General features: G+C 25.9%; 1 protein-coding gene across 2 annotated transcripts; it reads left to right on the top strand.

Moving 5' to 3' along the window:
- Nucleotides 1–230: 230 nt before the first annotated feature.
- LOC135931922 (cytochrome b-c1 complex subunit 7-like) lies at nt 231–14,360 on the top strand. 2 transcript variants are annotated; one of them, XM_065469241.1, is made up of 5 exons: nt 231–270; nt 13,739–13,787; nt 13,850–13,906; nt 13,949–14,118; nt 14,166–14,360. In XM_065469241.1, the coding sequence occupies exons 2-5, from the start codon at nt 13,757–13,759 to the stop codon at nt 14,241–14,243; spliced, it is 336 nt and encodes a 111-aa protein (XP_065325313.1). In that variant the 5' UTR covers nt 231–270; nt 13,739–13,756; the 3' UTR covers nt 14,244–14,360. The 2 variants fall into 2 exon arrangements, with proteins under 2 accessions (XP_065325313.1, XP_065325312.1); XM_065469240.1 differs by having other exon boundaries at nt 238–313; nt 14,166–14,359.
- Nucleotides 14,361–15,798: the final 1,438 nt, after the last annotated feature.

Genomic DNA, 15,798 nt, shown 5'->3' with positions numbered 1-15,798 from the left:
ACCTGCCTTTCTGGTTCTTTGAATATTTCTTTATTGCATATAATCAGCTACTGTGCAAATATTCTTGTCTAAAAATAAATGATTTTCAATATAAAATATAAAAACTTTTGATACACTTTAGATTTATGACACAATCATCTGTATAGGTTATTACTAAAGTATTGTTCTTTTTTTAGTTTAACTATTATTTAATAATCATATATTTAAACGACATCATGTCAATGTCAAAATATTTGATCTCAATTCTATTCTAACTAAGAACAATCTATTGTAAACTTTATATAAAATTGTATTTTTATATTGTATTTGGGAGGTAAGATTATTCATAATTCTTAATTATATTTTTTATCAGACATTATTATTATTAAGATTCTTATTATACGCATTTTATTATACAGTTTGGCCAGGGTTAACAAATATATTATTTATAAATAAATTATATATATATTAAAATAAATATTTTACTTCAATCAGATTTTAACTAGTTCATACTATATATATTTATGATCAATTGCTAAACCCATTACTGGTCAAAAATTTTTCTGATTTATAAAAATCAATTTTTAAAATTATATTGATTAAAGCCCAAATATGAAATTTAAAAAATAATTCAAAATCTAATGTGGTGCTTATCTATATTATTAACCAGTAAGAGTATGAAAAACTAAAATTATGTATAATACTATAAGATTTAAAAATAATAAAGATCTTTATTTTTGCAATTCATAATGAAAATGAAAAAATATTTATATTTTATGAAAATACAGCATTTAATAGGAAGTGTGATTTAAGATGTTAGACATATATATATCTTATATGCTTGTGATAATATCTGCATCTATATATTTTCCCATCTGTAATTTTATATAAATAATGTCCAGATGAATTAGTGGGGTTTTCAATCCTCAATGTAAAGAGGTTTATGTGCCTTAATTTTTTTTTCAATTTTCACTGATTTTCAGAGGAGATAATTAGTAACTTCTTGCTTCAAAGCAAGTAAACTCTTGATTCAATCCAGTTTCCACAAATTTATTAATGCAACATTAATAAAATTGGTGTATATATGATACCACCATTTTTTCCCTTCTATTAATCTAATGCAAGTATAAGATTTTGTGATAATAGTTGGCCCAAGGAATTTTATTTTAGAAAATATTTACCAGGATTACCTTGAAACTTTTGTAAAATAAGTATGGCTGTACCGATCTGATACGATGTTTTCTGATATCGGTGTAATTCGAAACCAATCTGATACAGATCCAATATTTATTTTGATTTTTTATTACCCCAATTTGAACCAATATATAAAAAATGAATAATTTAATTTTAATTTTTTTATTGATATATATGACTATAATTTAATATATTATAATAGATAAAAAAATATATATTTGATAATATACCCATTTTATTTTTAAATTATATATATATTGGCATAAAATATAATTTGTAATATTTTATATAATTATAATATATTTGATTTTTTTAATAAATATGAGAGCCTCTAGATTTTCTGGCAATAAGCTTCTACGATGTGGACTATCTATATCCCCTGTACTGAAAGCAGACTCAGATGGGACACTTGTTGCAGGAGGCACCAAAAATTTACATGTAAGTTTTGACAAACTCCAATAGTCAAGTGGATCCATAGGGGTTGTTGTTAAACAGCTCGTTTTGAGCCGATTTTTAAAAACGGCTAACTCAATATTTTAACCAGAAAAATATTGCCTAAGCCTTGAGGTTTTGCTAATAGATGTTCAAACCTTTGTTCCTTCTACAAACAAAATCTTCAGTCTTGCTTAATATTATTCAGGATGAAATATTGAGTTAGTCGTTTTTAAAAATCGGCTCAAAAAGAGCCGTTTAACAACACTACATACGGGATATAATATCAATGTTATTAGAGTTATCTAAATAAAGAACACAGATATAAAATTAGCATTTATATAATAGTGGGTTTCATATAGACCGCAGAGCTATCTAGTTCCTATCTTCAAAAATAAAGGGGATCCAAACAATTGTCAAAATTACAGGGGCATAAAACTAATGTCTAGTGTTGCGTAATCGGCTAATTTTAGCCGACTAAAAACGGCTTAGCCGAGATTTTAGGTGGAAAAATCGGCTAAGCCTAATTAGGTATAGCCTAAAAATCGGCTAAGCCTAATTAGGCTAGGCCTAAAAATCTGCTAAACCAAATTAGGCTAAGCCTAAAAATCGGCTAAACCTAATTAGGCTAAGCCTAAAAATTGGCTAAGCCTAAAAATCGGCTAAGCCTAAAAATTGGCTAAGCCTAAAAATCGGCTAAGCCTAAAAATGGGCTAAGCCTAAAAATTGGCTAAAATAAATTAGTCAAAATTCTGCATTGATGCTTAGCATTAATTATTATTTATTTATTTTAGTAAAATATATTTTATTTATATTTAATGTAAATATTTTATTATAATCAACAAATAAACATGATATGATTTAATATTTTTTATTTATTTTATTATATTTTGAAATGAAAATAAATTTATTTATTTGATGTTTTTTTAATAAAAAAAATAATATGCTGCTATATTGTAAAAATGTAATATTCTTTAAATATAATTTATTAGTGATTTTCACAATCTTCTTTGTAAATACATTTATTGAGGAATTATATTGTAAATTTTATTAGATAAATAAACAATCTTTTAGGTGAAATCTTTTATCATTTTTTTAAAATTATCTATTTATTATTAAATGAGGTGGATTTTATGAAACTTTTTTGATGTTATTTTATATGATCTTTTTAAGGATAATATTTTAATGTGACAATTGTCATAATCGTTCTTTTATAAGTTTTTTGAATTTTTTTGAAGAAAGTATGTTAAAATAAGTATTAATAACATGTGTAAATACAAATTTAGTGAAGATGTACCAATGAAAAGTGACAATTGTCATAATCGTTATTTTTAAAGTTTTTCGAATTTTTTTGACGAAAATATGTTAAAATAAGAATTAATAATATGTGTAAATATAAATTTAGTGAAGATTTACCAAAGAAAAGTGACAATTGTCATAATGGTTAATTTTAAAGTTTTTTGAATTTTTTTGACGAAAATTTGTTAAAATAAGTATTAATAACATGTGTAAATGTAAATTTAGTGAAGATGTACCAATGAAAAGTGACATTTGTCATAATTGTTATTTTTAAAGTTTTTTGAATTTTTTTGAAGAAAATATGTTAAAATAAATATTAAAAACATGTTTAAATAAAAATTTAGTGAAGATATACCATAGAAAAGTGACAATTGTCATAATCGTTATCTTTAAATTTTTTGAATTTTTTTGACGAAAATATGTTAAAATAAGTATTAATAACATGTGTAAATATAAATTTAGTAAAGATGTACCAATGAAAAGTGACAATTGTCATAATCGTTATTTTTAAAGTTTTTGAATTTTATTGACAAAGATATTTTAAAATAAGTATTGATAACATGTTTAAAAAAAAATTTAGTGAAGATGTACTCTAGATAAGCGACAATTGTCATAATCGTTATTTTAAAAGTTTTTTGATTTTTTTTGACGAAAATAATTAACTTGCATCGATATTGATTTTAAAATAGAAAAAAAGTTCACCCAAATTTTAAACAAGATTGTCTGATGAAAATTGGTAAAAAAATAATAATTTCTAACTTAGGATTAGATATTATGATATAAATTTTGCATATTAATTTCTGACCCGAAGAACAAATGTAATAAAATGCCAATTTGCTCCTGTTTTTGGGAAAGAATCTATTATTACCATATGTTTTTCTATGGCATATATTCAGGCAATTTTAATTTTACAATCTATATTTTTACCCATTTTCATCAAAGAAATTTAAAAAATAACGATTATGACAATTGTCACTTTTCTATAGTACATCTTCACTAAATTTTTATTTAAACATGTTATTATTTTATCAACAAAAATCAAAAAATTAAAAAAATAATGATTATGACAATTGTTGCTTATCTAGAGTACATCTTTACTAAATTTATATTTACACATGTTATTAATACTTATTTTAACATATTTTCGTCAAAAAAATTCAAAAATCTTTAAAAATAACGATTATGACAATTGTCACTTTTCATTGTCTTCACTAAATCTATATTTACACATGTTATTAATACTTATTTTAACATTTTCGTCAAAAAATTCAAAAAACTTTAAAAATAACCATTATGACAATGTCAATTTTCTATGGTACATCTTCACTAAATTTTATTTAAACATATTATCAATACTTATTTTAACATATTTTCTTCAAAAAAATTCAAAAAACTTATAAAATAACGATTATGACAATTGTCACTTTTCTATGGTACATCTTCACTAAATTTTTATTTAAACATGTTTTTAATACTTATTTTAACATATTTTTTTCAAAAAAATTCCAAAAACTTATATAATAACGATTATGATAATTGTCACTTTTCTATTGTACATCTTCACTAAATTTTTATTTAAACATGTTTTTACTACTTATTTTAACATATTTTCTACAAAAAAATTCAAAAACTTTAAAAATAACGATTATGACAAATGTCACTTTTCATTGGTACATCTTCACTAAATTTATATTTACACATGTTATTAATACTTATTTTAACCTATTTTCTTCAAAAAAATTCAAAAAACTTATAAAATAACGATTATGACAAATGTCACTTTTCATTGGTACATCTTCACTAAATTTATATTTACACATGTTATTAATATTTATTTTAACCTATTTTCTTCAAAAAAATTCAAAAAACGTATAAAATAACGATTATGACAATTGTCACTTTTCTATGGTACATCTTCACTAAATTTTTATTTAAACATGTTTTTAATACTTATTTTAACATATTTTCTTCAAAAAAATTCAAAAAACTTATAAAATAACGATTATAACAATTGTCAATTTTCTATGGTACATCTTCACTAAATTTTTATTTAAACATGTTATTAATACTTATTTTAATATATTGTCGTCAAAAAAATTAAAAAAACTTTAAAAATAGCGATTATAACAATTGTCACTTTTCTTTGGTACATCTTCACTAAATTTATATTTACACATGTTATTAATACTTATTTTAACCTATTTTCTTCAAAAAAATTCAAAAAACTTATAAAAGAACGATTATGACAATTGTCACATTAAAATATTATCCTTAAAAATATCATATAAAATAACATCAAAAAAGTTTCATAAAATCCACCTCATTTATTAATAAATAGATAATTTTAAAAAAATGATAAAAGATTTCACCTAAAAGATTGTTTATTTATCTAATAAAATTCACAATATAATTCCTCAATAAAAGATGTATTTATAAAGAAGATTGTGAAAATCACTAATAAATTATATTAAAAAGAATATTACAATTTTACAATATAGCAGCATATTATTTTTTTTATTAAAATAACATCAAATAAATAAATTTATTTTCATTTCAAAATATAATAATATAAATAAAAAATATTAAATCATATCATGTTTATTTGTTGATAATAATAAAATATTTACATTAAATATAAATAAAATAAATTATTACTAAAATAAATAAATAATAATTAATACTAAGCATCGATGCAGAATTTTGACTAATTTAATTTTAGCAGATTTATATAGGCTTAGCCGATTTTTAGGCTTAACCTAATTAGGCTTAGCCGATTTTTAGTTTTAGCCGATTTTTAGACTTACCTAATTAGGCTTAGCCGATTTTTAGGCTTAGCCTAATTAGGCTTAGGCGTAGTTTTTAGCCGATTACGCAACACTACTAATGTCACACTGTCTAAAACTATATGAAAAAGTAATAGAAAAAAGATTAAGAGATATAATCGAAATAGGAGAGACTCAGTTTGGCTTTATGCCTGGAAGATCAACAACCGATGCTCTCCAGCAATTAGGCAAATGAGTGCAAAAAGCTATACATGGTCTTTCTCGATCTAGAAAAGACCTTCGATAGAATCCCAAGGAAACCTATCTGGTGGGCGCTACGCCACAAAAAGGTTCCCGAAAAATATATAAGAATAATACAGGATATGTATATGGGCCATACAACAATGGTCCATAGCACAACAGATACTTCAGCAGGCTTCACAATAGTCAAAGGAGTTCATCAAGGGTTGGCTCTCAGCCCACTTCTCTTCATTACAGTAATAGATGTATTAGCACAGTCTATACCTCAAACAGTCCCGTGGAATATGATATTTGCAGATGATATTGTGATACTTGCCGAATCTAAGGATGAAATGAAAGAAAGATTAGTGAGTCGGATAAATATCCTAGAAACACACGGATTAAAAGTTAATAGAGAAAAGACTATATGGTGATAGGAGGAGATTAAACAGAGAGTATTGATATAAATGAATGGCAGATATCGGCAATTGAAAGCTGCAAATATTTGGGCTCCACTATACAAACAAACGGCACAATAGAAAAAGAGATAAAGAGTAAGATTAATCAAGGGTGGTTAAAGTGGAGATCTTTATCTGGAGTGCTATTTGATAAAAGAATCCCACACAAATTAAAGGGAAAATTTACAGTTTCATAGTACAACCTACTATTCTATATAGTTCGGAAACATGGCCAACCAAAGAATCAGACGAGAGAAGTCTACAAACTATGGAGATGAGAATGCTGAGGATGATTGCGGGTAACAAGAAAGGATAAAGTGCACAGTACAAGAATACTAAGTAGTTTAAAGGTAGTGCCCATCAAGACTAAGTTAATGGTAAACAGACTTAGGTGGTATGGGCACACAATGAGAAGGCCTATGAACTACATAGGAAATAAAGTGGAGAGTTTAAAAGTGATGGGCAAACGTAAAAGAGGAAGGCCAAAACTTCAATGGGGCCATAAAGTTAGAGCCAATATAAAGAAGTATAAATTAGATAAAAGAGATTGTATGAATAACATAAAGTGGAGAGAGATGTTGAAGGACCACCAGAAAAGGTGAAAGCTAAAGATAAAAAAAAATACAGACCTAACCTTTTGTCTTGAAAAATAATCAATTACCACCAAAACAAATTGGTCAATCATAACCTAACCAAGCAATACTAGATAAAATATGAAAAATATGTTATTATACGATCTAGATTTAAAAATTCTTTAAAATATTTCTTGATTTCTTTCAAGATAACAGGTCATCTACATTACTATCCATTTTAATTATTTTATATGTTACTAGTTTCTCTTTGATTTCCAATTTATAAGCATTCCTTAAATTATATTTGTATTTTTTACTATTATGTGAAACATGGTTCTCATTGTTATTACCTAAGTTATCAAAATCTAAATATATTTTAAAAAAATATATGAAACCACGAATCTTTATTGGGAGTTGGTAGTTGAACATTATTATCACCTTTAATAAAAGGGTCATATGCAGTTTTGAACCTTTTCAATATATGAAATGTCTTTTGGTAAAAAGAAATCCTTATGACAAGGATCAAATAATGTTGCGATAAGATAATTGTTATCATCATAAATATTAGAAAACCGAGTTTTTGATTGATTATTAATGGTATACTTCAGCACACCTCTATCTGTGTCCCCATTATTAGTTAATTCACTTTTCAGAATTTTAACAAAGGGTATAACATTGCTAATTGAGCATGATTCCACACTTATTTCTTTTGCTACCTCTTAATTAGTTCCAGAACATCAATCACATTTTCTGCTAATTCCCACTCAAATAATGAAATATTTCCCAAATTAGAATTATCGATAATTAACAGCTGTACAGCCTTTTTTTGTTTTACCAATCGTTCGAGCATGTAATATGTAGAATCCCAGCGGGTTGGCACGTCCTGGAATAATTTGTGCCTAGTTAGATTCACTCAAATTTGGACTTCTTTTAGACTATTTTGTGAAATACAAGAATGTTTAAAGTACTTTTTTTCACCTGAGCAAACATGTTAATTATAGATACTCCTGTGGATCCACTTGATTATTGGATAATTAATGTTGAAAAGTATCCAACTTTGTCAAAACTTTCATGTAAATTTTTAGCACCTCCTTTAACAAGTGTCCCAGCTGAGTCTGTCTTCAGTATAGCAGGGTGATATAGATAGTCCACATTGTAGAAGCTTATTGCCAGAAAATCAAGTGGCTCTCATATTTATTTAAAAAAATCTAATATTTTAAAATTTTATATAAATGTTACAATTTTATAATTCATACCAATATATATATATTTTAAAATTAAATGGATACATTATTAAATATATATATTTTTTATCTATTATAATATCATTTTTTTAAAAATTATAATCTTAAATGTAGGAATAAAAATATTAAAATTAAATGCATAATTCGATGTTTTGTTTATAAAATATGATTATTAAATTAAATTTGGTTTGGGGCGGTAAAATTCAATATAAATATCAGATTAGTGAAAAATATGAGAATCGACACAGCCCTAAACAACAAAATTTAGTTATACTACTAGACGGTTAATGGTGCATATATGCACCACTCAACTATATTTGAGCGTCTATATAAATTTAACTATTTTAATATGCGAAAATAATTAATAAATATTAATGTATATGTTAGCGTCAATGTGTTTTTCCGAATGTGTTATTTTTTCAACTTTAAATCATTTTTTGAGCTCGTTTTTAAAAATTTAAAATCTGATTTTTCCGGAAATGTATGCTGTCTAGAGGTCTGCAATGGGCGGGTTTTTAGCCGAAAAGCCCGCCCACTCGTTGTTTTGAAATTTATATAACCCGCCCACCCACTCACTTATAATTTTTTAAAAGAATTTTAAATTGAAGTCTGTTCTGCTAATTTCGCCTGAAAAATCAAAACCATCCCACGCCCGCCCATTACCTTAAAATTTTTCAACCGCCCGCCATCCGCCCAATGCTGTAAATATTTAAAAAAACCCGACCATACATTCAGACCTCTAATGCTATCATGTTTGGTATACCTATCATATGAATTTTAGACAATTTTTCCATGAATTTAAACTATATAAGTTATATTAAATTTTCCATATATTTTTTATATAAATTATCAATGTCAAAGGTTAACGGCAAAATTGTCCACAATTCACAAGATAGGTATTCTAATAGAATCCGGTAAAATCAGATTTTCCAATTTAAAAAACGCGCTCAAAAAATGATTTAAGGTTGTAAAAATAACACATTGCCGAAAAAAACATATTGAAGCTAACATATATATAGAAAATTTATATATATTGATTAAAATTGCATATTATGTTTGTTAGATCCTTTAGAAGATAGCATTTTAGTCCTCAAAAATTAGCCATGTTTAAAGGATTCTTATAGAGGCATAAAATTTCTTTCTAGCATTGAAATACATAGAAACTATATAAAAACGTTTTTTTATTATATTAAAATTAAAACTATATTTAAAAATGATATGAAGTGGTGTAGATATGTACTGTTAACCAGTAATGGATATAAATAATTTTTTATTAAATTCATTATGAATATAATTGTGAAATAAATAGTAATAAGTTACTTTGTCTATTTAAAATGAGGAACATTAAAAATTTGTAAATGTTTTGCAATTTTTTTTGCATAGTTTATTAATAAAGTTTAATAAAATAACATATATTTTTATGAATCACTTGAAATAATTCATGTTACCTTAAAATATTTTGCTATGAACAAAATTTTTATTTAAATATGGATTTATATTTTTTAAAAAATATATTTATCAATTTTTGGTGTTAAAATACAAAAATGTTACTACAATTACAAGAAAATGTGAGTTGCTTTTTTATTTTGATTCTAAAATTTTTTATCATTTTTGTTTATTACCCAAACTATCTAAATAATTTAAAAATTCTCTAGTTGATTGTTTTTAAAGTGACCATAAAAGGTCTTTTACCCTTAAACTGGTGAAAGATCTGTTAATTTGTTTTAATTATGGCTGTAGTTTTCCATAAATTTTTTATTACATTTTTTTTGAATTTACTGATCTGATCCAATATTTTTTGAATTTACTGATCTGATCCAATATTTTTTGATAGTACTACAGAAATGATCCAATATAGGTAGATTTTTTGTGCGGGGGGAGTTAAATTTATCACCCATATTAAAACGACATCCACATTGTATACGCTTTAGATAAAACTTTAGTCTAAACATAGTATATGTCTAAATTCAAAGAAATCAGAGATATGCCAATGCCACTTTTTTTTAGCCAATACTGATATGATGCACCACCGATACTAAAAAATATAATATTATTATACCTACAAAAATATGAGTCAAATCAAATATTTTGCATTATTTGTATTCGATTTTTATGTTTGAATCAAATAATTCTGCATTCATATTAACCACCTCAATTGAAGAAAATAAAATGTTAGATCAAATTTGCCATGATCAAAATAAAATATTAAAATTGAAATACCTATCTATCAGAGTTGTTAAAAGATACTTTTTAATGGATCTAGATACAGATACATAGTTCTAAAAAGTTATCTAGATCCAGGCACAGATACATCATCTAAAAAGTTATCTTGATACAGATACAATTTTTAATATGTATCTAGATACAGATACAATTTATACTCTTATATAAGCTTTGCATGAACCTAAATTAGAATTCTATTGCGAAAATGTATGAAATGAGCTAAAAACTTTATTGGCTAGATATCACATTTATCAAAATTAAAATAATGATTTTTAGATTTTAATATAATATAATATATGAAATGAATAAATGATTATAAATTATTATTAGATTATAATTTAATATCTTTAAAATTTTGGTCATTAAAGCATCCTCGTTAATCCGTAAAGACATTTTTAGCTACACTAAAAAGCCTTTCTACAGGGGCACTTGAAGGGATTGTGATGTTATATTTTATAAATAACAATTTTATAGCAGGATATTCTTTAAAAATACTAAAATCTGGGCATTCATTTTCGAAAAAAATATTTAAAATTTGTTGAGTATCAAAATTTAAATCATTATTAACAATCATATCTGCTGCTATGGGGTACTGAAAAAAATAGGATATAAATTAATTGTTTTTTTTCTCAGGTTATTTGTCTGCAATCAGTTGAAGACCTTGATAATTTATCAACTAATCTTTGTATTAATTGTTTTTTACATTAACAGTGTTTGATTTTTTCTCTGAAAATTGAAAATTACAATTGTAAACATTAAGTCTCTATGCCCTTAAATATTTTACAATGTTGCAAGATGAGGTAATGCTAACTGAAATTTTCGTATTTTTTTGTAGATATGGCAAACATTTTACTATCAGAGATTTGTTTTTTTTATTTTGAGATTTTATTTTAAAATATTCTCTATAAATTGGCCATGAAAACAATGTCTGAACTTGTTGATGCTTCATTGATTATTACTCCTTTCTCTTCCTCTTCATCACTTTTAATATTAATCTAAAATAAATTTTTAAAATTGTATAATAAAATAAAATTAACTAATTCCATTGAAAATTAAAAATGGCAGATTTCTTGAGTTGCATTGTAATATCAAAATTTGTCTGGTATATTGATAAACTCTGACATAATATTTAATGAATATTTATATATCTATTTTTTTATATATTTTAATATTTTATATATATAATTTTTTATTATAGTAGTCTTAATATTTTTTAATATATATATTAAATTATATGCTCATATGAAATAAAATAAATTTTGCATTCAAGTATTTTTGTTTATAATATAAAAATCGTTAAATAAAAGTAACAAAATGTATCTTGAAAAGTATCTAAAAACAGATACAGATACGTCTAAAATAATATCTAGATACAGATACAGATATTTTAATCAAAAATCTATCTAGATACAGATACTACATTTTTATATCTAGATACAGGATCTAGATACTTTAACAACTCTGCTATCTATGATCTACAAATAAACGTGTATAACAAAGTTCAACTTCTGTCCATCCTGAGAATTATCCATATTAAGAACTTCAATTCATGGTGGCTTCAACTCAATACCTACCCTTCAATAAACTTATACTCTATGCCAATAAAGGAGATATAGGGTTACGATCATCTATAATTTATATCAATAGCTTCATCTCGTCCAGATATACCAGCTATAAAATAATAATTGTTCATCCTTGCTAGATATACTGCTTGACGAAACTTATATCATATGGAAAGCCTCAGTTCCAGGAACATGCCCTCCTAGCCTCTCAACCAATAATCTAGCTATGAATACTTAGCCACTATTCCACAAAAATTAGTAAGCAAATTTGGCCATCTTTGCCTCAATGCATCGATAGTAGTGGATGTTCAATCAAACATATAAGATGCAATGCTTCCATTAAACGCTTTACAGGCCGCAGGGTTTTCTGCAACTTTAGAACCCCCACTTCTTCGCTTAGAGCGGTATGATAGAATTACTCAGATTCCTTGGGAGAAGGGCTGATTTCTAGCATGAGACCTTTCCTGCGTTAACTTCCTTTCACCCTCCAATATCAACAAAAACATTCTAAAATACACAGATAATTTTAAAACAAATAAACATACTGATTTACCAGGTGAATATCAATTGATTCTATTTATCACAACAATCTTAACAAACATCCTTTGGGAACCAGGCACTTAGTCTATTGAAAAAGCTTGCAGAACACATGGATTAAATAAGGATATCCAAAAGAAGGAATTCTTACGTCAGAGCATTGGAATTCAGATTATAAAATCGAATTTCATGGGTTCTTTTCCTGAGTAGCTGGTCCGACTTATATCTCTTCTCCGCCCTTTATCATTTATAATAATTTTTTTTTTAAATGAAGAAATGTATGCACTTAGTTTGATTAATTTTCCCATTTATTAAATTGTAAATTTAGTCTTATATCTTATGTTCTGCTTTTTATTTACCTAATATAATATTCAGCTATATAAAATTAAACATTTAAATTTGTTAAAAAATAAGAAAAAACATGTACAAGATAAAATTTAAAAAAGAGAGTTGGAAAAGCAAAAACGACTATTAAAAGGGGTTTTAAAGCCAAATCACAGAAATCTGAAAGAAATTTCAGATGAGGCTTGCCAAGACCTCATTTTATCAGTTCAAGAGAGGATGGATGAAATATTCTGGGGATAGAGTATGGTTGATTAATGGCTAAAAATCGGCTGATTAAGCTCAATCTCCAGGGGCGGCTTGTCAAAAAACATCCGCTAAGCATTGAGGTGTGAGTGATTTATTTCTGCTTTCTTCAAAGTCATCTGATATTTTTTTAAAAGAAACCTAAACAAAGACGTTTATTTGATAAACTAATAAGAATTCAGCCGCGCTTTAGTTAGGTCGAATTATATTAAACGCTCTTCTTTGTCTAAGGTAAAAGTCTTCGTTTGTTCTATCTTCGGTCTTTGATGTAACGCGACGCCCTAGATCCTTAAAGAATACTAGGGTGTGCATGCCAAAAGAAATTAGCGTTATAGCAATTAATGGTATGAATAAATAGTTGGAAGGTAAGACAGAGGAATCGACAATGGCATAATATTTTTTATTAAAATGGCAAGTTAGTAGTTATTGAGCCATTATTATTTACTCGAATTTTTTTGTTCCATTACCTGGTATTACCAATATTTTTTTGTAACCAACCACTTGGACATGCTTAGGGCCAAAAAAGAAACTATCCAGGTTAGGATTAATATATTTTAAATAATGATTCAATAGCTCACTTACCAAAATGATATAAAGATCCAATATTAGCATTGATATCATTAATATAAAAATATCTATTTTATATAGACTCGTTGATTAAAAGTTATGTCTCATGCTCTGAAATCCGGTAGTGGAGGTAAATAATAAATTCATTTGGCTGATACTATATTTATTTATTTTTAAAAAAATTGTTATTAGTGTTCAGAAGTTCGTTCAACAAATTTAAATTCGAATATAATGGCTACAACAAATACGGTATATTTTGAAGAAAATTTGCATTATCCCTTTTTATTTTAGGCTTGTTATACGATGACCTTTATCATGATTTTAATCCAATAGTATTGGAAGCAGTAAGACGACTCCCCGATGATCTATTTCATCAACGCCAACACCGTCAGATGAGAGCTATATACTTGAGTATGCAAAAGGCTACATTACCTAAAGAACAATGGGTCAAGTACGAGGACGTAATAATATCTATCTGATAACAATTAAAAAAATTTTTTTTAAATAGGATAAACCTTACTTAAAATCGTACATTAAAGAGGTTCAAGATGAAATTAAAGAAAAGGACGACTGGAATAGTCGTTAACCAACATGAAGACAAATATATTTGCAAATTTTTTTTGCCGTTTAATTGTACTAATTGTAATTTGCTTTTATAATGACTAAATGTGAGATAATATTATAATATTTATTTATTAATAAAAAATAATAAAAACGTAATATTGTATCGCCAAGAACTCATTCCGTTCATTGTGGACTAGGAATACTATATTTTTACCATCACCTTTCTATTATATATATGTAGGTGTTGTTAAACGGGCCCCAATCGGGTCGATTTTTAAAAACAGTCCAATTAAGATTTTAGCCAAAATAATATTATTTAAGTCCAGAGATTTTGCTAATAGGTGGTAAAAAGGTTTGGACCCCTATTTGCCCAATCTCGGCTTACATAATATTACTTTGACTAAAATCTTAATTGGACCGTTTTTAAATAATCTACCTAAATCACAGTTTAGCAACACTTACATGGATGAAAAATAATTAGATAAAATTTTAATAAATTTCTCTTATTTAATTGCTCAGAATTAAAACTTAAATGCTCAAAAAACCTAAAACGCTTAGAATAAATACTTACCGCTCAGAAAAAAATATTAGATGCCCAGAATTTTTTCTTTATGCTCAGATAAAAATGTCCTGGTTCGTCTTATTTTTGAAACTTAGGATAAACAGATTTTGAATTAGGGCACCCTATTTTGATTTGTTTTAAGTTTTTACATTAAATATTATTTGTTATATTTATATATTTTCGGTATAAATAAATCAAAGACGCGTGATCTTTTGCGCAAATCTAAATAGTCTTTTTATTTATAGGCTATTTAGAGGAAGTTATATAGACGGCTAAACAGACTACTGTTGAGAAATAAAACGAGCCATAGCAACGCCTAAATATTTAATTTAATTACGATTAAGGAATTTTTTGAGCTTTTAAATTTTTATTCTGGTCAAAATATTTTAAGTCTATATAAATTAGGCCTGTATGTGTAATAATGATAAAGCATACGTTGATTACTTTCTGTATAAGTTTTAAAAGATAAAATTTAAATTATATGTGTTTATCCACAAATAATTCTAAAAGGCTTGTAAACTGAAACAGGGTTTAAGATTCAAACCTACCAATATTTTTATTATTTATAACATGAACCGAACCTATATTCGTTTCTGTTCGGATGTGTTGTTAAATCACTTAACCTTGATCAACACCAATACGGATACGTTTTTAGCCCAAAAAATTGAAGATAAACTTCTAAGTTGGCCTTCAAATTAATGGTTGAGACGAATTTTTTATGTTTAAAAAATTAGCTACATTTTAGAGCTGGATAAAGTTTATATTAATTAACACTATTGAGATCTCAAAATCAGCTTTACCTTAATACTGGTTGACAAAAATTTTCCAACATCGTATTTTTCGTATTTCTAAACTATCTCAGTGGGATCAATTAATTTTATCTATCAATTGTTGCCTTTTGTAGATATATTATTAATGTTTAACGGGATAAATGCACCCGTAATATTTAATTTATCCATATCGATGCATGATCATATAATCAATCATACATTGCAAGTTTAATTGTTCAAATAAC

Source organism: Gordionus sp. m RMFG-2023, chromosome 1 (genome assembly GCF_954871325.1).
Source record: "Gordionus sp. m RMFG-2023 chromosome 1, tfGorSpeb1-WG-v2, whole genome shotgun sequence".
In the NCBI taxonomy this organism is placed as follows: Eukaryota; Metazoa; Nematomorpha; class Gordioida; order Chordodea; family Parachordodidae; genus Gordionus; species Gordionus sp. m RMFG-2023.
Note: the sequence above shows the minus strand (reverse complement) of the source record. Positions and strands in the feature narration are given on the sequence as shown.

Coding starts and splice junctions, on each gene's coding strand:
- LOC135931922 (XM_065469241.1), top strand. CDS start 13,757: ATGTCTCATGCTCTGAAATCCGGTAGTGGAG. Junction 13,788..13,849: donor TCTGAAATCCGGTAGTGGAG/GTAAATAATAAA, acceptor AATTGTTATTAG/TGTTCAGAAGTTCGTTCAAC. Junction 14,119..14,165: donor AATGGGTCAAGTACGAGGAC/GTAATAATATCT, acceptor TTTTTTAAATAG/GATAAACCTTACTTAAAATC.